Source organism: Lepisosteus oculatus, chromosome 2, assembly GCF_040954835.1.
Source record: "Lepisosteus oculatus isolate fLepOcu1 chromosome 2, fLepOcu1.hap2, whole genome shotgun sequence".
Classification (NCBI taxonomy): Eukaryota; Metazoa; Chordata; class Actinopteri; order Semionotiformes; family Lepisosteidae; genus Lepisosteus; species Lepisosteus oculatus.
This window is the reverse complement of record NC_090697.1, coordinates 20,283,910-20,311,888: the sequence shown is the minus strand read 5'-3', so window position 1 is coordinate 20,311,888 and position 27,979 is coordinate 20,283,910. Positions and strand designations below refer to the sequence as shown.

The window sequence follows — 27,979 nt, the reverse complement described above, 5'->3', positions numbered from 1 at the left end:
GAGGAGCTGCGATTCGTCACCGAGGCAGGAGGAAAACAGCGCCTGGCCGTTTGAGATTCGGAATCATAATCAAAACAAGACAGACACGCCTTCTTCATGCTATACCTTCGTTGACAGTGCTGCAGGAATCTGGATGGTGGTGAAAAGACTGTAAACGCCAGAGCCACCTGCGAACAGCAAACGACAAGAAGCAAAAACTCCGTGCTGCAATCGGATGAGAACCGGGGGGACATGAAAGACAGCAGGTTCTGATAAAGAGCATTAAATAGGATCAGGAAAAGCACCATGCCCAACCAGAAAAACAACAAGGGGAAGAGAAATAAACGCACTAATAGCAGTGGAGATGAACAGGAAAATGGAGCCAGTGCTGCAGCAACAGCAGCACAGTCGGTGGCAGCAACGTTGTTGGGGGCTACAGCTGCACTGGCAAATGAGAATTCCAGTGGTAAGAACAATATTCATGCTTTTAGAATGCACGGCTGCTTACCTTTGTGGATCTCGCCCGCTTGGAACGAAATGACAACTGGATTTAACGTTTTGTTTACACACACGTTCCTACTGAGTGCAGAGGAGAGGAAGCATACCTCTGCGTGCGTGAAAATGGCATTGTTTTTGTCGTGGAGAGGCAATGCTTCAGCTGAAGCTTTGTTCAGATGGGACTGGTAACTTACAATGCCCCCGTTTTAGATGATCTCATTCGGGTTTTTGTTTAATTAATCTTAGATTTCTGTGCAAGAAAAGGAAGTTTCCTACCTTAAACATAATATATAGTAAATCGATATCAAAGTAATGCACACTAACGTGCACGAGACTCAGCAGATTGGGATGTCATGTATGCATAATGTATGTTTTTTATAATATTATATGTCTATATTTTTGCCTTCATGGTTTATATACAGCAATACTGGTCCATAACATGCAGTTTACATGTTCAGATGTCTTGTCTCTGTTTCTGATATTTTCAGACGCTTTAAACGGAAAATGTCCTATTTTATTAAGTGATTTTTCAAACAAAGCCACATGCCAGAAATTCAGCAATGTGATTTGCAAGATGGTAAGTGTGCAAATGATCTGTGAAGGCCATCTTTTCATAAATTACTGCATTCCTATCAGTGCTTTCAAAATTAGAGTTCGTTAACTGTGCGCTTCATCATGGTTAAAGTACAACACGATTTAAACAACGAGAAAGAGTTGAAGTAACAAGTTAAATTCTGGTGTTGAAGGTTTAATAAACACCAGAAGCTCCATGTGTTAGTGGAAGGCTTCTAATTTAAGGCATTGTACTGCTTTATGGTGTAAAGGTTCACGTGTCTGGCATTTACAAAGATGCATCAAGGCCTTTCTGTACCAGTATTGTACTGACAGTTGAAAGTATGAGTTTAAGCCTCTGGGTTTGCATTGTACAGTTATTTTATAGTTAGTTATAGTTGAGCATGCAGTGTTCATTGGCATCCAACAACATCTAATGTTTCTGAATACTGCTGTTAACATTTAAATTAGTTTGTATTGGAGAATATAGCGTGGAGAATATTGTGTTATGCTGTAGTAGCATAATTATAGTTATATAAAATAATAATTTATATGATTACTGTTAGAGCTCTTTTCCAGCTGTTGCATTGCATGAAGTGTTAAATCTCTGACAAACTTATATTGGTTTTTTTGCAAAGATCTCATGCATTCTTTGCTGATATATCGCCTACATAAAAAAGAACAAAAATGCTCTTCTAAAAGTGCTGAAATCACTATTAAATTAACACAAATCTTTCACTATAGTTTTGCCGTTGTGCTACATTGTCAGAAAGTCATTGAGGCACATGAATTAGTGTGAGAATTGGAAGAATGGAAGGTTTTGGAGTATGTTTCTGCTGCACTATAGCTACAGTTGTGGAACAAACAAGTGACTTGCACAAGCAGCACTGCATCGGTGCAACAGTGAAACTCTTCTCTAGCTGAAGTAAAACACAACATAGAGTGGCACCAGACTGAGGTTTCTAACACATCACTACTTAGACCTCAGTGAATTTTCCTGGCTTACACAAGTGTCAACCTAATGTTGTTTAAAGGCACAGGTGACGCTTGTTTTATACATTTCGCTCTTTTCCACTGCAGAGCCCTAGAAAGGGAAGTTGCATGATCTCTCTTCTTTGTCTGATTTCTACAGAAGAAATGTGTTTTTGATGCATACAGTAAATGTCTGAATCCTTCCCACCAAGAAGGAGGGAAGAAAGAGGAAGTGAAACAAAAAAAAAACTGCTGCATAAGAACTAATGAAGTTAGATTTAAAGTCAACTTAACAAACGAGAAAGTTTGAAATGTTTGGGGAGCGGGGGAGGGGAATGCCTGCATGAACACAGTGTATTATTTTGTTTCTGATAAGGCACATATAGGTGTTTCTTCAAATTGTTGGGATGTGGTCTGTTAAATCATGTCTCCCTGATCTACCATCCATTGCATTGAGTACTAACTGGGCAGATGGCCAGATAACAACAATAATAATTTTATTTTGTATAAAACTAATTTTATTTACAATAAAACAAAAGAGAAGGGAATACAAAAATAATAATATTTTTAAATAATATTAAAAATAATAGCATCAAATGAAGAATAAAGGACAAACATTAAAATGTCTTTTACTTACTGTAGAACAGATGCACCTGGTTTATGCTTCGTCACAGCTCTTAGTTAGACTTACTGAACTGCAACCTCAAGTGAAAGAAGTTGTTAACAGACCTTTCAAGGTTTTTAGCCACCCAAAAGTAAGATATTGTAAGTTACATGTATGATGTTACACTAAACGGGTAGCCTTCAAGATGTTTAAAAGCTGAAAATTTTTAACACTCCAATTAATCATATAATTAATATAATTATGTGTTCAGTTATGTTTATTATGCCAGCATCACCCTGCAACTCACAACTGGCAGCCCACTGAAGCTTACCAGGTGTGAGCCTGGTCAGTACCTGGATGGGAGACCTCCTGGGAAAAACTAAGGTTGCTGCTGGAAGAGGTGTTAGCGGGGCCAGCAGGGGGCGCACACCTTGTGGTCTATGTGGGTCCTAATGCCCCAGTATAGTGACGGGCACACTATACTGAAAAACGGCTTTTGGATGAGACCAAGATCCTGACTATCTGTGGTCATTAAAAATCCCATGATGTTTCTCGAAAAGAGTAGGGGTGTAACCCATTGGCCCTTACCAATCATGGCTTCATTACTTTGTTCTCCTTCCCACTAATAGCTGATGTGTGGTGAGTGTTCTGGCGCACTATGGCTGCCGTCGCATCATCCAGGTGGATGCTGCACATTGGTGGTGGTGGAGGGGAGTCCCCATTACTTTGAGTGGAGTGTCCAGGAAAGCGCTATATAAGTGTAAGCAATTATTGTTATTAATTATGAGTTCAGCTTGAACAAAAATCAGGGGGTGTGGGGATCCCAAGTAATGGAATTGGGTGCTTCAGGTGTGGAATAACATTAAAAACAAAGATCTTGAAAGGGTTGTGTGACCTTAGCCAAAATAATAAATCTCTCACAAGTCAGGTGCTGGCAAAACAGGCCCTATGGAAATAGGAGTGGTGCAGATAGTGTAAAAAAAACAGCCTACCTTTCCAAGAATAGCTGGTACATTGTGAAAAAGAAACAAGATTTTGAATGACAGTCTCCCAGCACAATTTCCCTCTACCTCAGCTTGATTATCCATAGCAGCATAGGTTGGTGTTTATATTGCAGAAGCCCTACCCTAACTGCCAACAGGCATTGAAACACAAAAGCTTTCCGACAGGTTTGTTGAGCCAAGTGGTCAGATTAGACAGATTAGATTAATTCCTTCATTCTGTTAGCTTACTTTAAGCAAAGATAAAGAAATAAACTTTAATAGGCACATTGCTTTTACTGCACATTTGAAGAAAATAAACAATGGAAATATGATCCAAAACAATACCCTACTACCTACAACTGTTTTCTTTGTTTATTATTAACTCTATCATAAATTTCAAGTAATTCCACAGCATGAAAACAGGCCATTTGGATGTGTAACCATTAAAGATACATTTTTGGAAATATGCTGCTTAAGTAAAATTAGTAATCATGATAAGAGACAACCAGAATAGTGTATTTAAAGACGTAATGTACTCCATGATATTCTGAAACTAATTCTTACATCGCTTGCTTTTAAGCTCAGAAAGTGGGACAGCATTGCAGGCTTAAGATATACTGTAGTTAATAAGAAGGTAAAGTCCATACTAGAGCCACAGCAGATTACTGGACCAGAGATCATCCTGTTTATTATTGACTAAGACTAAAGACTCCCCTCCTAGATGGGACACCAATCCATCTTGGGGATTATCCACTGGTCCCCAATTATATTCTGCAGCTGGGTGGACTGGAGCAACTGGGGTGAAGTACTTTACTAACAGCGGTGTTTGCAGCATTGACTTGAACCCATCACCAATCAGATGATTCCAAAAGCTTACCCACTATGCTGTGCTATTGGTCACTGCTGCCTAGGTCTGTTTAAGATATAAAGTTATTATATCCAAATAATGACTAGATTGTCTTATATATGGGTTCTTTAAAAATGTTAATATGCAGATTTTTTTTGCAGAGTCTGAATGGGGACTAGAGTTTTTAAAAAAATTTTTGCTTTTACACCGTATTTGCTGATTTTTTATGTAAACTTTTTCAGTGCTGAAATTGAATCCTTGTTGAATGACACCCTGCTGGATCAAGACGTGACATGGAATGTTAGCATTGTGTACACATCTGCTTTGGTCAGGAGCATTTGTAGTACATCACAGTGGAAAAGGTCAAAAGGTTGATTAGCAGAGGGTCCACTGTGGGCTATTGGGATCCCCATAGTTGCAAATGGGTGTAACAACAAGTTTGAAGGAGCAGTGCTCCTATCCTCAGGCATAAGGATGTTAATGAAGCTTCATGCCTGAGGGTAGGTGCAGCGCTTGGTGAAAGCAGAGATCCCTGCAGGCTGAAGTGGTGCATTTCATATATTTTTCTATATTATTATTTTTCCTGTGTATTTCCTTTCCCTTTCTCTAGCTTCTTCAGAAAAGTCCGTTTTAGTGGCATTTTTCAGCATCCGAATGGTTTAGGAATATAGCACAATGCAAATGGTGAGTTTATTTTTTTAGTACAGGAATGTTTTTGAGCCAGGCTTGGCTTGTCTGTATTTCTATAGTTGTTAACAAAGACTGTCTGTCCTTGGTAGAATATTCCAAAAGATGTTTTTTTCTTATTTGACAGTTCTTTTCTTATTTGGCCCTGTTTATACAGAATGAAGCAGGGATTAATGCTGGTTTATAAATTCCACACAGAGTAGTGTGCATAAGCAATAGTGAGTCTAGAATGGAGTGTTGCCTGCCTGGTGCCTGCTGCCAGGCTGTGAACCTCCCCGAGAAGATTGACAGGCTCCTGACCTGAACAGGGGGGCATTCAGTCATCATGATCCATCTTAAATTTCCAGATGATACAAAAAGGAGTGGCAAAAACAAAAATGGCAATAAAGGAATTACAAGTATATTTGAAAATCGTGGATTTAGCAGACACTTGGAAAATGAGATTTGATGTGGAGAAGTGCAAATTGATTTACATCGGAATTAGGAATATACTCTACTGTATATGATGGGCTCAGATGTGCTACCCTGAGCTTCAGGAAACTATACATGAAGGGGTTTTGGGTGGGTTATTCTACGTGCACAAAAAGGTAATGTGGGGAAGAACAAAAAGCAAACAGAATGCATAGGAATAAAATTCATAAGTGTTATTTAAATTGGAGGATATTTCACTTGAGCTTTTAAATGCACTGGTTAGATCTCATTTAGAATTTTATCTTCAGGTCTTTTCACCATACCAAAAATAGGTGGTGCAAAACTTAAAAAATAAAGATTCCTGGTCTTAAAGGGTAGTCCTATGTGGGCATTTCAAAGGAGCTAAAACATTTCAAATTAGAAGCAGGGAGGTCTGTTCCGAGTGTAGAAGGGGAATATAGACAGAGTAAACTTAGGGGGTATTTCATTCTCAGTAGTAAACAGGGCCACAGCTGATAACTTTGAAAAGAGTTGTGGGCTTTCCAGTCAGGTAGTTAAGGCCCGGTGTGGTCTCCTTCAGGAAATAGACAAAATTGTAGATTTCACTTAGCTACTGAAATACCAAATGAGCAAGTGGGGCAGAATGATTTTCTGTCATTTTCGGGCTTTTTTAAGTTCTGAAAACAGGTACATTACATACGTTTGTGTTGAACACTTGAACTTTGAAGTTGCATTTTAACTGTATCTGTTGTACCTGTATGGGCCTGTATGGAGCAGGGAGCAGAACATTAGGCATATTGTATTTTGCCATTTGTAAATGAGAAAAAAAAGTCATGTACAGTCTTGTACATTTGGTTTTTCTTTTAAAATATATCGCCAGTTCTTAAGAAATATAATTATGAAACTTATGAGCGTTTAACATAAAATAGTTTTAGTAATAATTCCAAGTTGATATGAATCCATTTACATAGTTTAAGTTAAGAGCCTTGTAAAAATGAGCATATTATTGGTGCTGTCCTGTCTGTAAGGTTATCTAGAGTTTTCAGACTGTGAAACATCAAGCACCTAAAACAAGTAGGAGTGTCAGTAGAGATTCCATGTTTCCCCCATGGGGGTTTGCTCATTGTACCAGTGAGCTGAGTAGATTAACAGGTGGTGATTCCAAATTTAGAAAACAAAATATAGAAAAGAATTGATGATTACAACAAACATATTTATATATTCAGTATTTTTCTAGGCCACCCTAGAGCACACTTCAATGTCCAGCTTCATTAAAACTCAATATGTTTATGTTGCATCTTAAGGGGAATGCAATTGAAATGTTCACGTAAATACTGAAGTCATGTTCTGAAAACCATTTCCCCCATGTTTAAATACAGTCAGATGGAATAACTTATTTCAGTATTCTCATATCATCTCATAGACTAATTAATTGATAATCAAAAGTGCTTTTGGTGACCAATTTTATTTATTTTCATAAGTAAGACTTGAATTTCAGTTTTTTTGTTATTCTGTTGCTGTATTCTTTGTTGTTTTTGGAAGGCAGAAAAGCTATAGAAGTCTATGACCATAGGTAGGGGCATTTGCAGGACTTGGCTTTAGATTTAATAATCTGTGTAACCATGCTACCTTTCTGCACAGTTACAGAGTTAATTGTTTTTGTCAATGTGGAATATTTGAAAAGGATTGCATGCATGTCATATACAGTCTGCTGCATTGCAGAATCTGCAGTTTCTCTTTTCTCTTTTTTCACAGTTTTCAGTCAGTTTTTCAATCATTTTCTAAAATCTGTTGCACATTTATTAATATGTGATTCAGTAATGTCAGCCATTTCCATGCTCAGTGAGCATTTAAGCAGTCTGTTATTTTTGAGGTGCAATTAAAGATAATTCAAGAAATGTCATTGAGCTGCAGGATATATTTTCTTTTACTTTTCTCTTGTCACATTACAGCTTTAGAAATTATTACTGACCCATAAGACATACAGTATAATGTAATGTAAGAGTTTATTTTCTCTCCTGCAAATCTTGTTTTACATTTCATTTATACATTTTAAAATTTTAACTCTTTCCAAAAGGAGGACTCCACGTATGATTTCTCTCAAACTTAAAGACAGCAAAGCAGGAAAAGACTTTGAAGACATAAACAGAAGCATCCTGGACACCAACATTAGTGAAATAAAAGCTACACGTAGAACAGAGTTGATGGTTTTTGGTTACTCTGTTGTGAGTATGGTCAGGAGTGGTGAGAGACCCTGAATTGAGTACACTATCCTTCAAGCATAAGAGGAGCTGAGAGTGGTTAGAGTCGTAACCAGAATAGTCTCAATGCTGTCAGACAACATTTGTGAAGACTCTGATTGTGCCTTGAAGATAAACTGAAAAGACTGTCATCATAATGCCACCACGATGTAGGAGTTTGTAGAGTTTGTTTGATGCAGCTGGAGATAATATCGATTTGTGCAAAGTATTCAGGAAGATCAGGCAGCATACGAAATGGTGGTATGTGCTGTGGATCAGAAAGACATGGTAAAAAAAACTCTACTCGTGTCTGCATCTGATTCAAGTCATGTGAAATGAAAATAGTGTCTGTTCCATTCACACTCATCGAAATTGAGCTGCAATGCTCATCACTGTATATTGATCTGTAACAAAGTTTTAGGGCCTGAATCAACTTGTTTGTAATAAACATCTATTGCACTAAATACATTTTTAGTTGCCATCTGTGAAATAATGATCTTTAAAAAAAGCTAGTTTTTATCAGTTTATAGATATACACTTTGCAAACTTTGATCTATGCTGTAGCTTTGGCAGCTACTGTAACATTAGAATGTTTATGAATGAGACTCATCTTCATTGTTCAACATCATGTTATTGGTCCAAGAATCACATTCAGATCAGTGAACAGAGTGAGTCTGCTTTAGGAATTCGACTGGGTAGTTTGACACACTCGGACTCGGACAGATAGAAAAATAGAAAACCTAACAAGTCATAGTGACAGGAATATGCCACTAATAGACGAAGAAAAATACACATGTTTTTTTATTATGCAAGAATATTTTAAATGTGTGTGGCAATGGAGGGGCACTAATACAGAGGCAATTTAAATTGGATGATTCACAATGATTTGAAATGTAGTAATGTGGTAGAGTTGCACTTGCTGCAGAAATAATAGAAGAAACAAAAAGGCATAGATGGGGACTGATTATGACTGAGCTCAAATGAAATGTAAAGATGTGATTATTACTATTATGGTTAGTAATAATATATATTTAGAAATATTACAGTGGCATTGAATTTCAAAATGGAAACTATGAAAATAATTTAAGATTTTTATGTAGATTTGTTATTACCCTTTACTTGTTAATTCAGTGTGGAGAAGCAATAATGTGCTTTAAAATGCGTGACTTTAGTGTGTAAATGAAAATTCTCTTTTCATTTAGAGTCTTATGTCCAGGCGTGGTCACCACACTATAGAAAGGATATTGCTATTCAGGAAAAAGTGAAAGAGGGGACAAGTAAAATGAAATGAAATTCCTAGTCCTAAACAGAGAGATTCTAATTCACACATTCAGAATCTTTATAGATGTTAAGTTAGTCTGCCCAATGAATATTTTTTTAATGTTTTGTATCTACAGTGGGTATAGAACCCACATTAGCCAAGTGAAAATACAATTTTCAAACATTCTGAAAATAAATTAATATTACAACAGTAAAATACCCTTTTTGGATATGTGAACACCCCCCTTACAATTGAATTTGTAAACTTGCTTAGGTATAACCAATCACCTTACAAATCACACAACAAACTAATTGGCTCCCACCTGTGATCAATTGTGGTGATTTTGATTAGTTCAGAATAAAAGTAGCTGTTTCTAGAGGATTCCACTGCTTGGAAGTGCATTTCAAAGCAAAGAATCCACTATGGGCAGAAAGGTGCTTTCAAAAGACTCTGTGATAAAGTTATGAAAAGGCACAAGTCAGGAGATGGCACAAAAAGATTTCAAAGTCTTTAAGTATCTCATGAAGCACAGTCAAGACCATCATTAAGAAGTGGAAGGCGTATGGCACCAGCAAGACCTTGCCTAGATCAGGCCGTCCCTCCAAACTGGATGATCGAGCAAGAAGGAGGCAACCTTGGGGCAACCTTGTTGTGAAAGGCACTATATAAAAATAAATTGAATTGAATTGAAGGAGACATGTTGAAGACATGAATTGAAGGAGGCCGATGGCAACTTTGAACAAGCTACAGGCGTTTATGGCAAAGACTGGTCATTGTGAGCATGTGACAACAATATCGCAAGCGCTCCACAAATCTGGCCTGTATGGGAGGGTGGCAAGAAAAAAGTCACTACTTAAAAAAAGCCACATCAAGTCTAGTTTATGTTTGGCTAAAAAGCACCTTAAAGATGCTGTGGTCAGATGAGACCAAAATCGTACTTTTTGGCCGGAATTCAAAATGGTACATCTGGCAAAAACCCAATACATCTTACCATTCAAAGAACAACATTCCTACAGTAAAGCACGGTGGTGGCAGCATCCTGTTGGGGGGGGTGTTTCTTTTTGAGCTGGGACTGGGGCACTTGTCAGGATACAGGGGAAGATGGATAATGCAAAATACAGGCAACTTCTTGAAGAAAACCTGCAGCCCTCAGCCAGGAAGTTGAAAATGGGAAGATGGTTCACCTTTCAACATGACAATGACCCAAAGCACACCGCCAAAGCAACCGTACAGTGGCTAAAGGACAGGAAGGTGAATGTCCTTGAGTGGTGTAGTCAGAGCACCAACCTAAATCCCAAAGAAAATCTTTGGAATAATTTGAAAGAGGCAGTCCATCAACAGTCACCACACAGTTTGACTGAGCTTGAACAATTCTGTAAGTGCAAAGTTGGTAGAGATGTATCCAAACAGACTCAAGGCCGTAATTTAAGCAAAAGGTGCTTCCACCAAGTATTAACTCAGGGAGGTGTTCTCTTATCCAACCCAATTATTCTATTTTTTTATTCTTGCTTTCTTTTTTCACTTGGATGTTGCAAGATGCAATTTGTAAATAAAACTAGAAAAGGTCTGATTTTTATTTGTCTTCTTTTTGGGTTTAAGGGCAACAAAAGGTGAAAATTTTGAGAGGGGGTGGTGACTTTCTATACCCACTGTATATAGTAAGAAAGTCCACTACACTATTTATGTTTGCGCCCAACAATGAAACAAGGATGCAAAGATATAAGTGAAAAATAATTAAAATAAATTAAGCTGACACCCCTTATCTGGATGAAATTCAGTAACCTACCAAACAATCAAGGAGGGTTAATTTGGTCTTTTTTTCATTTATAAAGTTTTCATTGTTCTTATGTATTTATGGAAGACATTAAGGAGGTTTCTAATGTGTATCTACTATGGTCACTTAAGAAACTAAAAAAAAATATGTTTAGTCTACTATTTTTATAGATAAATGTTTTGGTACATGTTCTAAAACGTTTACTATTTTCCAGATAAACATATTACTAGCTTAAAATATGTCTAGAAATGCATTATTTTCATTGATTTTTAGAGGATTTTGATTGGAATGTGGATAAAGGCTTGCACATGGCAACCACATATTCTATATTATAGATAGCTTTATTGTGATTGTTATCCAGTAATGCCTTGACTTTCTAATTTGTGCATGTAAATTGTAAGAAAGCCTGCTACACTAATCAGATACCAGCAAAATGTTTCCTGGACCAACTCCTGTTATTTATCATGTCATTTTTCTTGTTCCTTCCTCCTCCTGCCATATCCTCACCTTGTGGTTCTTACCTCAGGGGATAACTTCTGCTATGTAGTAGTGGACAACTCAACCTCAGGTTCTGAGTTACTGCATTTGGGATCTAAAACAATAGGTAAATAGAACTTTATCAGCTTTATATACATTTTTGGTGAATACTAATGTGTATTCTTATTGAAATGTTGAAACAGATTTGTTGCTGCACTTGGTTTTAATATTATGCATTGGTTCATTACATCAATTTATTGATTACTCTGGAAAAAACAAAAATAGATGTGCTTCTGGTTGACTAAAAATCCAGGTGTCAGCATTTCTAATTTATCCATATTTTCCCGCATTAAATCAAAGAAAAAGACTTGTTTAGCTGGTGTCACATGTGTTAGAAGATGTCAGAGATAAAAGCATCTGCTAGTTTACATATATTTGTAGTTTTAGGGGCACAATTCGATACACATTACATTAGTTTTTTTTAATAAATCTTTGTTTTTGCAGAAGCACCATGTGCCACTCCTTTGGTTTGTAGTCTGGGAAGATCCATTGACCTAGAGAAGGACGATTACCAGCGAGTGGTCTGCAACAGTGAGGTCTGCCCCTACAGCAACTGGATGCACCTGCAGTGCTTTTACGAGTGGGAGAGCAGTATCCTTGTGCAGTTCAACTGCATTGGCAGAGCCCGCAGCTGGAATGAGAAGCAGTGCCGGCAGAACATGTGGACCAAAAAGGGCTATGACTTAGCCTTTCGTTTCTGTTCCTGCCGCTGCGGCCAGGGCCATCTCAAGAAGGACACTGACTGGTATCAGGTGAAACGGATGCAGGACGACCGGAAGAAGAAAGTATTGCCCGAAAAGAGTCTTGGCAAGTTGGCCAGCGGAGGTGGGGGAGAATCTCCAGAAGACCCCAAGAAAGGAAGGCATTCCGCAGGAAACAAGCTCGCGCATAAGGCAGCAAGTCACGAGCTACCACGTCGACAATCCATAGACAGGCAGAATTCACAAGAAAAGGGTCCTGCTGGGTCCTTCTGTGGCAACAGTCTGGGTCCCCGTTCACCTTGTGACTCACCCGGTCAGTCTCCCCCCTCTGGCTTCTCCTTTTTCTCTCCATCCTCTTTCACTGGCCCACGCGGCTCCCGGCACTTAGGGGAGTTCCTCAAGAATGCTGTCCATATGGAGAGTCACCGAAAGCACCTCTCGACCGGTGGGGCAACAAGCCGGAATGCCCATGGTGAACATGCCGGTAGCCTGTCTCTTCCTAGACTTGCCTCAGCAGACACCCCTGTGCAGTTTTTGCGGAGACTGGACCTTTCTGAGCTCCTGGCACACATCCCCCGGCACAAGCTCAACACTTACCACGTGCGCATGGAGGATGATGCACATGCTGGCCAGGGTGAAGATCTGAGGAAGTTCATCCTCGCAGCCCTCAGTGCCAGTCACAGGAATGTGGTGAATTGCGCCCTGTGCCACCGCGTGTTGCCTGTTTTTGAGCAGTTCCCACTTGTAGATGGGACCCTTTTCCTGAGCCCCTCTCGACATGATGAGATTGAATATGATGTACCCTGCCATCTTCAAGGTAGTGACAAGCTCTTATATATCATCCTCTTTGAACAGAAATGTACAGTGTAATTTAGTACAGGTAGATCACTGGAATTGATCAACAGACATATGAAGATCATTTTAATTTGTTTTATTTAGTGTTCCAAAAATACTGTAGTAAAAATCACTATCACACAATAGGAATTACAGTTCTATCCCCTTATATGGTAGTTGTTTGGCCTCATAATTGGAATACTGTCTTATTAACACTTATTAGTGTTATGACTTGCATTAGTGTTTTTGTGTTCCTCAAGTGATCTACAATATCTTAAAGCCAAATAATATCCTATACCTAACAGAATCTGCAAGCTTAAAGTTTACATCATGCTTGAATTTAATTTGTACTTGTTTTAAAAATGAATTATGTAATACATTACAAGGGTCAAAATGCAAGATACTTTTACTACTTGATTGGAGAGCAGTAGTAATCATCCACAAGGACGCTTGTAGAGTTATGAAACTTATTACTAACTTATTACTTGCTGTGTAAAATGAATAAAGTTTTACACGTGGAAAAACAATTGCAGTGCAAATGCAAGGACATTATGAGTACTACACTGTACTGTGGAAACACTTTGGAAGTACAATTAAAACCAAGAACAGGAGGCAATTCTTTACCCAAAGGTTTGTAAGAAGATGTAAAGCACTACCCAGCCATGATGCTGAAATGATACACTTGGTTCTTTCAAGAAATAGCTGGATGAGATCCTTGGATCAATTAGCTACTAACTACAAAACAAGATTAATGGCCTCCTCTCTTTGTAACCGTTATTATGCGCATCTCAATTTCAACTTTGAATTTGCAGCAATGTCAAAGCAACAATAGCACTAACCTTTTTACTGTTAATGGATTCGCCTAGAATAAGATTAACACCTGCAAAATTGTTTTACCTCACTAGAGGCTGGGGCGATTCTCCATTCAAAATGAGAATTGTCACTTTTGCATATTGTAGCTAAACAGAGATGCATCTTTGCAATAACAAAGAAGGTATTGATAAAGCGCTCTCATGGGCTGAAGCCTTAACGTATTGTGTTCCTAGTATCAAGAGGTGAAGGGCATTTCTAAATTCTAATATTGTTTTGAATGGCTAAACGGATGTACAGGTGTGGCCTTACCACCTGATCACATCAGATCTCAAAAGCCAATCAAGTTTGGGCCTGGTTAGTAGTTGGAATGGCAGAACTTTAAGGAGAAGTATAATGACAGGGGATCGTGTCATAAAGAATTAGAGGAAGGACCTGACTGCTTGGGCATCAAACATCCTGGCTGCCATATGCCACCTCGGTTGTTGCCGGGTTTTTCGTTTGTGGGTGAGGTATGTCCACTATTATGAAGTGTGAGGTTAACTACACATAATAATAATTATTATTAATGTTGTTATCATTACTTTATCAAAGTGTTAAGATAAAAAATCTAGTCTTTTAAGTACAAGGAAACTAAGAAAGTCAAATGGCCTATTTACAATGCCCATTCAGAACTCACAGAATGATCCAAACACGTTTTTTTTAAACTGAACATTTTATTTAAAACTTCAGTACTCAAACTGAAGACTTACTGTATATGGGTTCATGTTAGCATGTCTTTTGATCATTGTCCTGACAAAGGTTTTTTTTTCTCTCAGTTTTAGGTGTAAAGCTGGTTTTCCACTTGTGTTAGTGCTTGTTTTTCCCCTATCTGTATTCCCTTCAGTCTTGACAACCTTTCCAGTCCCTGATATAGATAAAGAAATATAAAATAATGCTACCACCACCATACTTGCATGTTTCCAGTATCATGTTGGTGTCTCTTTACAAACTCTGTTTGGGGATTTATGATCAGTTTTCCACTCTGCCATACAGTCCAGCTTTGTGGAGTGACTGGAGTGACTATTGTTATTATTGCAAATAGACTGAAATTACTAAACTAATTGTGTGGCTTATTAAGATAATTTTGCCACAGTTTAGGGTTTGAATATATAGACAATCATTATTTTCCCATTTTTATTTCCTATTAAATATTTACTTTTTTATTTACTTCTTTCAATTTTATTTAAAGCTTTGAATGTGGAAAGTAGATTATATAACAATTATTAATTTCTGCTTCAAAGTGTCATGTCTGCAAGCTTTAAAGCAGGAAAATGTGACAACAAAATGTGCAGTACTTTTACAAGGCATTGTACTGTACATCATATTTCACATTATAATCACCGGGATAATTGAATGCATCAGATGGTATTTTGTAAGTGTTAAACTGCAGCAAAAGCATTCAAGGAACTATTAATTTTGATCTGTTTGTCTTTAAGAAGAAAACTGGAGTTATACTTTAAGGGTAATCAAAGCTATCCAACACTTCATGATTTGCAGTTTTGACTTTGCCAGTTTTGGAAGTGTCACAGCTACATACCTGCATCCAAAACCCATGAAAGTCCTTGTCGAAATTTCTATGCTTTGGCTTGCAATACTTTACCATAGACTGAGAGTATATTTTAATTAGCAGATATTCTGACTGTACTGGAATATGTCAGCTTTTAGGACGCTGAGAGTATATATTCTGGAATGTGATTAGTAGCATGCTCCAGAATGTACCAGAATATATAATCTTATGCTGCTCAGTCAAGAATATTAAACATTAAGAATGCTTATAAATTGCAATGTTGAAAGCAGGCCATTTAGCCTCTCTGGCTCTTCTGTTTTTTCTTAGCTAGTTGATCCGAGGATTTCATTTGAACCACTGTTTGAAATGAGCAACAACGCAACCGGATAACTTGTTCCAGACTCCTGCAGCCCTTTTGTACTTAAGTGTCACAGGTTCAGTGTGTTAAAAACACTTTCTCATTCACTAGTTTTAAATGTATCATGTTGATTTTCCTGCAGAAATGAAAAACAAAGAGTCAAGCTTGTTAACTGTGTTACCAAACCACTGTTTTTGCCTTGAGCAACACTCTCTGCACTCACCAAGAAAATCTTTTTGTTTTCTTTTAGCCATGCAAGCAATGAAGATTCTGAAACATGCTTGTCTACTTCCACTGCTTGAATTTCACTGTCTCTCACTCTGCCATTTCACTTTCCATTTTATTAGAAAATGATTTTCAGTTGTTTGTACTTAATTTCTGTCAAGTACTGAATTTAGTTATGAAAAAAATTCAGGCTTTGAGAATTTTAGTTGCATTCAATTTTTTTTAACATACACAGTAGTGCTTTTAATCACGTGAGGTTTTTACCCATGCAGCTTTGTATACTTAAAAAAAATGAAAGCTTTTATTGTTACATATCTTGTGGTGTCATTGCTGTGAATCTTATATTGTCTGAGTAGATGTCTTTGAAGAGAGATTGTAAGATTTTGCACTGTACATGTTACGGAGATTGTCTGAAAGTAATCTATGATAATGTACCATATTATTAGTAAATAAATACCAACACATTCCAAAAAATATTTTTGTGTAATAAATTGAATGTATAACATTATATGGCCCATATAAATATTGTATAACCAATAAAATGGCCCAAATAAATATCATTATTACGATACAATTGCATTATTTCTGGTATTTAGTATACTACCAGAATACTTTCCAAGGGTTAATGACCTTGGAAATGTGCAAAAGAGAATACTTGTTTTATGCATTGTGACAGCTCAGTGTTACAATGTTACTGCCTTTGCAGTTTTAGTTGTGAGCCTGTTTGGGTTCTCTCATGAGTTTCTTTCTTTATTCAAATTCTGCCCAAAGATGCTGAATTCCAAAATATGGCAAAAACAGTGTTCTTCCATTTAAGTTATTTTTATGTCTGTGCACATACTGTAGACACCCATCATTTGCCAGTGCTTGTGTGAATATGTTTTACCCCTGATTGTTCTGATGCTACAGAGATGACCTGTGCATTTTTCAATATCAAGTAACTGTTTTCTTCTCTTCTGAAGGGAGGCTGATGCACCTGTATGCAATATGCGTGGATTGCTTAGAGGGTGTTCATAAAATTATCTGTATAAAATGCAAGTCTCGATGGGATGGTAGCTGGCATCAGTTGGGAACCATGTACACATATGATATACTGGCAGCCTCACCATGTTGTCAAGTAAGTGTGTTTGAATTCTCTGAGAAAGAAGTATATCAATTTGAGAAATTTTGTGCAAACAAATGGATGTAAAATATTTGAACAATTCATTGTACATCTGGGGAATGCATTACTTGTAAAAATGTGGAGAAAGCTGCAAAGCCTTGCATGTGTATAGCAAGTGTATAGCCTTTTACTGTGCAATCTGGAATGAAATAATCAGATATCTGTTGTGTAATCGATAGACTTTGTAATAGATCTTCTTGAATCAAAAATTCAAAGATATCGATTCTTTGTGAGAATTGTACTTTCCAGTCTCCATTACTTCTTTAAGCTGTAATATAGGTGCCTATAAAGTATCAAAATGCACCCTATTAAGGGATCTGATGTTGTTCTTTTTTAAGAAAGATCTTCCTTCTGGCATTGACATTTTTGCATATTTCAAACAATTAGGTACTGTATAAATGTTAATGTTGTGTTTCTTCCTCTAACGTCACTGAATAGTATTGTTCATCATTGCTAACATGGCTACTTTCTAATTTGAACTTGTATCTCTTGCTCACTCTCAGGCTCGTCTGAACTGCAAGCACTGTGGGAAACCTGTGATAGATGTGCGTGTGGGAATGCTGTATTTTTCAGAATACAGCAATGTACAGCAATGTCCTCACTGTGGGAATTTAGACTATCATTTCGTCAAGCCTTTTTCATCCTACAAAGTCTTGGAGGCCTATTGACGAATGCTAAATTTGTGTACTAGTATTGTTTTGGTTCATTTTCTAGGTGACATTATTTTGTTCATGAAAACAAGATTCATTCAGAATGTGTTATTTAACAAAATCCTTTTTTTACACAACATAATAATATTACAATACCAAGAAAAACATTTTTTTTTTAAAGATTTGTAGAAAAATCTCAGGCACTGCACATTAAAGAAATTTCCTGAAACGTATTGAAACTGAGATTTAAAAAAGCAAAACAGAAAAAAAACTGTGACAAGTGAATGTAACTGTTTGCCAGATGGGCTTTTTTTGTACAAAAACAATAAATGCAACATTGAAACTAAAAATCAAAAGTATGCAATGCGGGTCTGCAGCATCATATGTCTGGGTGTCACAAGGTTCCAAGACTTTATCTCTTCATTTTCCTTATATTTGCATCTTGCAAATATTTTTGACAAATGTTTCCCCAGATGACTTTTTAGAATGCTGTACTGATTTGAAGAATTTAGCAGCAAAGTATATTACTATATTTGCCTTGTATTTAATTGCCTTGTTTGTTTTCCATATGAAATTTGTCTGAAAAAATGTAAACTTCTGTAGGTCAGTTGGTTGCACTTTAAAATAATATGCGGTTATAAGAGAAACATAATAAAAACTTTCAAGCAAGCTCAATCACATACTTTCAGTCATTTAGTTAATCATTTCTTAATGATAATCTCACCTGCAGTATCCATGAGTGTGTTGTGCTCTTTTAAGCAGAATTGTAATACAGTTTCAATTTTAGTAGTTTTTAAAATGTCACATGTAAACAAAACAGTAGAAAGTTGGCACTTTAGCATGGTGCTCATACTGCATTTATATTAGTGTGGAAAGGCCTTACTACAGATAGATAGCACCACTTATGATCTACACCTTACTCCCTAGAACGTAACGACTTTTCCTTGTCGAATTTGCCCTCCTAGGCTTTTAAAAAAAAAAGTAAATAGAAAGATTAAATCAATGAAATACACCCTCTCATCCCCCCTCAGTTGGAGGAAAGAATTGTTCAAGACGTTTTGCAGTTGCTCCTTGAAGAGCTATGAGGGTGAGTTAAAAACCGGTGCACTGATTGTATATGGTATATAAAAACACAATCCAGACAGAGCTAAAGTAATTTGTATGTGTTATTCAAATCATGAAAAGAACATTAATGTTGTAGACCCTTATCTTAAGTTGTGGCTTAGACAGTTGTTGAAAAGCGGGAACTGATTCATCAGAATCTAGTATGGGCATGTATACGTGTATGTATATACAGTATGTAAACAGAATAAATGTAGCAATATCAATGATTCATTGCAAATTAAACCATAAACTGGAATTAGACGTTAAATATTTTTGGTGCTTTTAATAAACAACCTTTATATCTGATTGATTATAAACCTGAATTATCAGTATATCGGATTTGTAATTTGTGCTGTAGATTTTCACAAGGAAAAGCTTAAGCATTTTTATGATGCCATTTTTTTTGTTAGCAGGTGACAGTATAACTTCATAGCATGCCAAAAAAGAGCAATCTCAATTTCTCACATGTCCCCCTGGCCCCATCCCTGAAATCCTTCCCATGAGGTAACTCTTCTCTCCCCAAGATATCACACATTTGTGACAAGAAGAACAAATATTCATCTAACCTTCCACGTCTGTTTTTAATCCAGCTGTTCTGATTTAGAGAAGACTGTGATGTTGCACAATTCTTCTAAAGTAAATTCAGAAGTATGATAGTACATAAAGTGCCTTGATCTTCTTTCCTCTCAGTATGTTTGTACAAATATAAAAATGGTGGCTATATTTCCTGCTGAACAAATTCATTATTAAGACTGATGCCTTCCAGTAATTAACAAATCTTTGCAGATTATATGACATGGTTATGAAGATTTGAGACCATAATTAATCTCCAGATTTTCTACCAAAGATTTGTGAAGTGTCAACTAAAACCATACTGAAAAAATCCATATTAAGAATATATTTTAAGAATTCTCTGGACAGAGCAAACCCATTCCACTCTTGCTTGGAGTAGACTGGCCTCTGTGATCTAGACATCACTAGTTTGAGTTTAGGCCATGTCACTAGTTGCCTATGATGCCAGAATTTACCAAGATATGGCAGATAATTGGCAGAATTCTACAATGGAAGGGTTGGGATTGTGTCAGGGGTCTGTTAGCTTTCAGCAACCAGTTATTCTCATAACCTGCTGCTCGTGTGCAGGTGTTGAGCAACATTTTTTGAGAGAGCTTCTGCTTCTCCAAACAGTACGTATGATTTCTTTAGGAACTGCAGCTTCCAACTTGATATAATTAATGGCTCTCCCACTGGGCATGTCAGAGTCACATGTACACCTTTGTCATTTTCTCCTGTGCTCGAACAGCAGCATTTTAAAACAACTGGTGTATCCAAACTGTGTGGGCATGTAAGAAAGTGCTGATTATAAGTGAATATAAAAACAAATCTAGTTGATGGTCCACATAACCCAGCTGTACAAAATAAATTGACCTGTAGATTTTAGGAAAACAATAGAATAATCTCCTAAAATTATATGATTTGGCTGAATCATATTTCATCAATCATATTTTTTTTCATAGTATTTTTAGCTTACACAGCACCACAGAAATCCCCAAACTAGTATTGATCTAATATTTTGTGTGAAGAGTTTAGTGTGGGGAGCTGTGTCAGCATTCAAAGTGCAAAGTAAGATGTGAGTGGTTAATTCTGCACTGAAAAGTAGAAGGAAGGATGATTAAATACAACATTTTGGCTGGGGAGCTGCCTTCAGGTCTGTGAGAAAGGGCTCCACGGCTTGTTTTTTTGTTTCTTTTTGCTTTTCATTGTGGATGGAACCTCTGTTTGTTCCTTTGTCATTTTTGTTTACTTTCGTCACAGCTGCACAGAGCAAGGCTGAGTAAGTCCTAAATTGAAGTAAAGGCAAATAAGAGTGTGTAGGCTCCATTTCATAGCATTGGTCTGTTTATTCACATTCTTCCATTTTTTATCTAAACAGACACATTCATAAACTGAAGAAAAAAAAGTCTTACTCATTACTTTAAGGAGCAGGTGTTGTTCTTGGAGATGCGGGACAGCTGTCGTTTTTGCAGCACTGCATGAAGAATCTGAAAAATAAGCATTTCGCTGTACGAGGAAGACGCATGCTTTCTTACTGTTTGACAGCATGCAGACAAAAAGTAGTGGAGTGGAATGGAAGGGTTTACGTCTGAACCTGAGGAAATCTTAAATGTGCAATATGTTAAGAACAGTTGTTTAGAAAGTGAAAAAACTGTTTTGCCTTTTTGATACACACTGATTTTAGAGTTTGCACTGATGGCCTCCATTTACACTGCTACTTTGCTACTATTTTTAGTGTGTAAGAAGCAGGGGATATGGAACTGATAAGGCACCAGTTTGATCATCCTTAGGCCTAACACTCTAAACAGTGCTCAATTACTGGGTTACTAATACTGTATGTCTGACATAAAGTCTTGGAACCTTGTTGGAGTGATGCTACATTTTGCATGTATAACCACTGACAAAACGTCTTTTGCATTTTGTTGTTGAGAAAACAGCGTGCTCCACAGTTTATTGCACTAAGCTTGCTTAAGCTCTGGTACACACTTTACAACAATTTCAGAATTTATGTAAAACTACATGTTTCTAAGGACGCTTATGTTAGTGTTTTCATCCATTAGAAGCAATAAACTTGATAAGACCACCTTTTTTACCTTTAGGAAATCTTCAGAATTAACAGATTTGTTGCATCAAATGCGCTTTAAGTACTACTGTGTAGAATAATCTGTTGCAGTAATTATAATATTGTGTTGTAGGAATAATAGTTGAGGAAATACTATTGTAGAATCTATACATTTTGGACTCTTTTCCTTTCTAGCTGTTGTGTGGTGCAGACCACATGCAGTACACCTTCCAAAGCCTGTTCTTAATAAATATTGAATTAAAACATAATGTAGTGTCCTACTACTCAGCAGAAACCAAGCCTTTGAAATCCAGACAACTGTAGGATACTTTTGAAAGGGTTAGATTTTTTATCTGTCTCATTTGCCAAATATTCAGATTATAAAGAAAAAAAAACAAGTTTGCAGTTGAGCTTTCAGTTACTATAAGAAAATCTGCACTGTCTATACAAGTATTAGGAACTCCCTGGTCAAATGGATAGGCAGTGAATATCTAGTTTGCAGAAGGTTAGACAGACTTCAGTCACCTTCCCTAACCTGAACAATCCTCAGGTATCATTCCTGTTTGAGGCTGTTGGAACTGGTACATTCGATTCAATCCCATACAACATTATTCACATCAGAACTTGAATTGAGGGCAATCATGCTCGAAAATAGGAGGTAGGATGAGTCTGCAAATATTTCAGAAGCACGTGGATGAGATGTTACTTACTGTTGAATCTATTCCATTCCTCCCGCTCTTTGAGGCACAGTTTGTTATTCAATGGAGATTCCAAATATTTTAGCTAATGACCCTAAAAAACATTATGTCTCTTGTTGTAAAGATGGTGAACTGAGAGAAAGTTTTATTTTATTTTATTTGCCTATTTCACAACCACAACTTGGTAGTTAGTGAAGTTACTTTTTTCTGGGGGTCTGAGGTAATAAGAATATGTAGTTAGTTTAGAGACATCTGTTATTACTTTGAACTCGGGCTTTGCTAGGTGTTTGATCAGTATTTTATCTTAGTGCAATAATACATCTGCATGCTCAGCTAAAGGTCCTCATCATTTGAAGAACTAGTGGAATTAAATTGTGTTTATAGGGTGTACCTTATTACCACGGCATTCTAGCTATTGTTTCTGTATAATGGGAAAACGTGCAGTTTCAGTACACATTTCTTGAAATGTTTTTCATTTTTGTTTCTTTGAAACCTTTTTTGACAAACATTTTCAAGCAAAACTTCACCTTTGTTGCACACTCCATGTTTGGAAGAGCACCACACTAAAAACTCTTAAACTAGTGATGAGATGCTGTGATACGATTTAAATATGTTTAAAACTGTGGTGCTGCCTGCAAATTGAACTACGAAAAGTTTAACAAAGAAAAATTACAGGAAAATAGCCATGTTCAAAAGAGGGTTTGGATGTTGAATAAGGAAGGAAAAGGAGAGTTTCATCCTCTGAACAACATATCATTTGAATTCATTATTTGATTTTCTGCTTGAAAAATAGAATTACCAGTAATATTCTCTCTATGTAAGATTTGCTACAGTCAGGTATTTATCTTTTATGTTTTGTCAATTTGGAATCACCACTTTTTAATCAGCTTCACTCACAAATATTAATTCCTTAGACTTATACAGTATAGCACTTTTCTGGAAACTACTCAAAGCGCTTTACAGGTAATGGGGACTCTCCTCCACCACCACCAGTGTGTAGCCCCCACCTGGAAGATTCTATGGCAGCCATAGTGCACCAGTACGCTCACCACACACCAGCTATCAGTGAGGAGGAGAACAGAGTGATGAAGCCAGTTCATAGATGGGGATTATTAGGAGGCCATGATTGGTAAAGGCCAATGGGAAATTTGGCCAGGACGCTGGGGTAACCCCCTTATCTTTTCGAGAAACACCCTGGGATTTTTAATGACCACAGAGAGTCAGGACCCCTGTTTCAATGCGTGGGGGACAAGGACCTGCATGCACTCCACCATTCCTTCTTTTGGTCTGCTCACAATTTGCCAAGCTTCGTACTCCGCAGTGTCTTAGAGGAGAGGTAACATTGATCAGAGGACTACTGCATCTCTCCTGACATCGGTGCAAACTCATGGCTGGCTGACAAGTCCCTTGGGTTGTTTTTGCAAGGCAAGCCGAAGGAACCTTAGCTGACCCAAAACCACCTCATTTCAGATGCGCTTGCTCAATTGTTTGGGGGTATGCTGGCTACAGTCTTCGCATGAGAGGTGTGAGACAGCAAAATCAGAACCACAGAGTTCTACCTGAGTTCTCTACAGAAATTATGAGCCAATTTACAATTTACGCATTTTTTCTTTTTTAAATCTTTACATTGTGGTACTCATTGCTTTTTATCTTAAAGATACAGCTTGTCAGTATACAAACAGTTATTTTTTAAAGCAGCAGAAATCAGAAGCATCTTCTTCAGACTTGTCAATTTTCTTTAAGTGGTCACATGATTGTTAACGAACCTTTAAGAATATTTCCTAATTGGCCAATGACTTTCAGATTTTATTGAGATTGATTTCTTGAAGGGGAATCGAGATCTGCTCTGGGAAATGTTTCCTGCATTTTGTTTCTAGGAAACAAAAAATCTAAATCAAATATTCATACATGCTTTTGTGTGTTACATTTGACTTTGTGTCATTATTTAGATTTTGTGCAGAGTTCTGTGACAACTAAGACATTCAGGCAGTCATGAATTCTAAGGGTTTTTTTTCTATGAATAGAATGCTGTAAATGAAGTGGAATGATGATCAAACTGTAAAACAAGCCTACTGTATATGTACAATAAGTGCCCCAGGCAAGCAGGGTTTGAAAAAGGATTTTGTGATGTAAGGTCCACTTTAAAATAGGATGTGCTATAGACAAGCAGTGATACTGTAATGTTGCATTTTTTATGCTGATTGCTATGAGGTTAACATTTTATGTGAAAAATATTTTAATAGTGTTTTGAAACAAAGCAGGCACTGGCTTGGAACAGGTACCCCAAATTCATTTCTAACATTCTTTTCGTGGTCCTTCAGTCTTTATTGATAATTAAAAAGGTTTTAAAACTCCATGATTCCTAAATGTTTTGATGCCATCATCATTAAAAAGTTATCTATGATCATGCAAACAAGCCTGTATGTCCTGTTAATATTTTTATCAAAAATGATTTTGTCTTATTCATGTTGCAGGCTTTAAACGAGCAGTATGCAGAAAACACATTTATGTTTATGTTGAATATGTTGAAGTTGAATATGTTGAAGTTGAATTCTTCAATTTTTCAAATGTGCGAAAGCTGAGCTTTGCCTAATGGCTGAGTTATATACAATATGTTCAGTCATTGCTTATTATTGCAAGGCTTTTCTTTCTTGCTGCATTTATATCCCAAATATATCTATCCACGGACAGATCAAAGCTACACATTTCACAGTGAAAGTCTGCTATTTGTTTTTTATTTTTCCAAAAAGTGATTTAGTTGATTCATTCATTTAGGAATAAGTAGAGAATGTTTATCGAAGCATCTGTTTTTAAGCATATATGATCACCTGTGCTAGTAACTGCTGTGTTTTAATAGCTGAAGTCATTAGTACCAGAATCTTTCAGGGAAGCGACTGATAATTCTCAACTGTTTCCCATGTGTTTTTTTTTTTTAAATCTGTATTGTATATTAAAATAGTATTGTATTCTTCTTGCAAGGTAATTAAAACCAGTGCTAAATGGTTGTCTGGATTTTAAAAAGTTTTGACTGCCTCTGGGAGTCAAAACTCCCGGAGGCATAAGCATATTTTTTAGATAAGAGTAATCTGAGATAGAGAAAGATCCGTAAGAGAGGAAAAGTCAAAATAATCTGCGTCCAGGTTTTAGAGATATTATTTACTTTCATTAAACTGTTTAAAGGGCACAGTACAGATCATACGTATATATTGTTTTACTTTTTACAAATCTGTGTCTTTGATTAATACAGTACTTGTAGAATTTTTCAATTGAATTTTCAATTCAAGTTCAAAGTGGAGTTAGCTGGACTTTTCTTTCCTTCAGAGTCTCCTTAACCTTGTTTCATGACTTGTATAGGATGCTACTTTTAATTAATTTGGACGGTTTTCCTCTGGTATTTTTAATGAGCTCCACAATTGCAATTAATTATTTTAGAGCCCTGTAGCACATTACAGGAATCACAAAACACCTTTTTGATGTTGCTCACAATTTTATGAAATAATCCAGTTGTGCTAAAGTGTTATTTGAGTTCCTAGCATTAAATTATATGAGGAAATTATAAATGTTCTGTTGAAATGTCTTTCAGTATAGTTATGAGATTGTATAGTTTGCTTCTGGAAGAAATTATGTTCAAAGAGAGATTATGTTATGTGGAGATAATGTTTCCATGCTGTGGCAGATAAATTTCTCATTTCATTGTGTGTCACTTACTAATGGGCATACTGAAAAGGCATTTAGTCTGTTAAATGTTTTTTACTCAGTTTTCCTTATTTTCATAAATGTTTTCTTTTTGTTCTTATTACTCCAGTATTGTTTGTTGTTCTTTATTCATTATAACAGGTTGAAAAGGTCATAATTTATACTCTGTACATGTGAATTGTTATAGACTGTTTAATGGGAAGATACATTTAAATGTGAAACAAATACAGGCTAGGACAATTTAAATCTGAATCTAATGCCAAAGATCAAGTAAGCCAATGGGGGAGATTCCTCATTAGACATAAAATCTTTGCCAATTGTTTTTAGGTTCTATGTGTGTTAAACTGTTGTTAACTTTGTAAAGAGGATTACACAGAGTCACTGTAGACTGGTATCTTTTCACAAATTTTATGCTGTAAAGTTATTTAATTTTGAAAACCCATTTTCTATTAATTAAATATGCAGTAAAATGCAAAAATTTACTTTTTTCATTTTTATTTTCTGTATTGTATGGGTTTTATCTGTTTTCATCATGGTTAATGAAAAAATAGATTACATGGAAAAACATCTAAATGCCTTTCTCCAAATTTTTTTCTCCAATTAGGAACCTAAAAGAGAGAAATAGACACTCAAATACTGAAATAAAAGGGGTCATGTATTCTTTTTTCATCACTTTTAAAAATCTTAGAAAATCTTAAATCCACATGAGAAAATAAATTGCTACCAGATAATTATTTAAATTATCTTTGTATGTAAATTTAACTTGTACCATTATTTGAAGCTTTAATAATGAAGAAATAACATTAAAATTAATATGGTGATATGGGGGCTTTCCAACCTATAATAATATTTAGTATGTGCCTCATTTTGTTTTAATTAGTGTGCTAAAGGTATCGAGGTTCATGGTTTCCATACGCAGTTGTAATTCCAGTAGCATATAATTTTCTTTCTTGTGACCAATGAGGTTTAACAAAAAGACTTTTGCTAACAAAACTAAGCAAAACAACGCATTTTGTTAAACCCTGAGGTCACGAAAAAGCAAACAATTTTTTACTGCAATTGCAACTTTATATAATTTCTCTGTACATGTTCTAGCTCAGTATGAGGATGGTCATCTCCCACATGAATGTAGAAAGGCAAGACTGCTAATATAAAGCTAGTTAAAGCTTAGAGATTATTTTGTGTGACGTGTGAAGGCACTTTATTTTTTTAAATGCAGGACTATAAGTGTAATTCGATTAAAAATGTTAAAAATTATATGACAAGCTTGACTTGTGCACATCAATTTTTTAGTTCCTGTGTCTATTTTTTGTTTCTTTAACATTTTTGAACATTTAAAATGCAGTAGGAATGTGAATGATTTAAATTGACCACCCATTCAGCTCTCACATTTTTATTTTTTTTTCTAACTTGGAGAAATTATGTAAACAACTCAATAAAGGAATGCATGGGTTTTTTTTTAATAAAGAATATTCACCATCAGAAAAATGTAATCAACTCCATTTGTATTACTTTCTGTTCCTTATCAGATTGTGGATTCATCTTTCCAGAGCTGTCTTTCCTTTCATTGCGGAACTGAAAGAACAGGTTGCGGTGTTCTGAAAAATATAGCATCATGCTTCTTCATCTGTTGCTAAAGCTGTTTACGCACCTGGAACATTTCCTCACGTCATTAACATCATAACAGTTCTCTACAGTGAAGAATTAAAGTCTTGCAGTCTGCTTTCAAGTGGTCATCTCTCGTACAGTGTGTTTTTGGTAGGGTAGGTGTTATTATTGGTAATTTTCCATTTCAGGGATATGGGCAATAAAAAGCAATCACAACATTTGATGTGTCTGTTTATTTTTCATTGGAATCCTGGAAGTGAACCAATGAGGCCCAAACCAAAAATATTGCATGAGGGAGAACATCCCGAAAATGCAGGGAGGTAGACCTTAATCGTAAACGTAAAAAACAAGTTACTTGTCTTTTTAAAATTATATTACTATAGAAATAAAAATGTTTAAACGGCTCCAGGAAATTAAAAGAAGCATTACTTTTTTTTTTCATAAACATGCTTCATGTTTTATTAAAACGTCAGACCTGTTAAGTTTTAATTTTCTTCATTACACTTAGTTCTTCTTATTTAAATTCAATGAAGTAATCATCTCCTAGTGAAAATATGGTGCCATGAATAATTCAATCATTACAAGAAGCAGTCAATATCAGTTTGAAAAAGAACACGTAAAGGTT

General features: G+C 36.3%; 1 protein-coding gene across 2 annotated transcripts; it reads left to right on the top strand.

Annotated features, from left to right (window-relative positions):
• The first annotated feature begins 44 nt into the window (after positions 1–44).
• On the top strand, positions 45–27,572 carry heca (hdc homolog, cell cycle regulator). 2 transcript variants are annotated; one of them, XM_015339065.2, is made up of 5 exons: positions 45–445; positions 11,335–11,412; positions 11,790–12,863; positions 16,785–16,939; positions 17,488–27,572. In XM_015339065.2, the coding sequence occupies exons 1-5, from the start codon at positions 286–288 to the stop codon at positions 17,650–17,652; spliced, it is 1,632 nt and encodes a 543-aa protein (XP_015194551.1). In that variant the 5' UTR covers positions 45–285; the 3' UTR covers positions 17,653–27,572. The 2 variants fall into 2 exon arrangements, with proteins under 2 accessions (XP_015194551.1, XP_006642990.1); XM_006642927.3 differs by lacking the exon at positions 11,335–11,412.
• Positions 27,573–27,979: the final 407 nt, after the last annotated feature.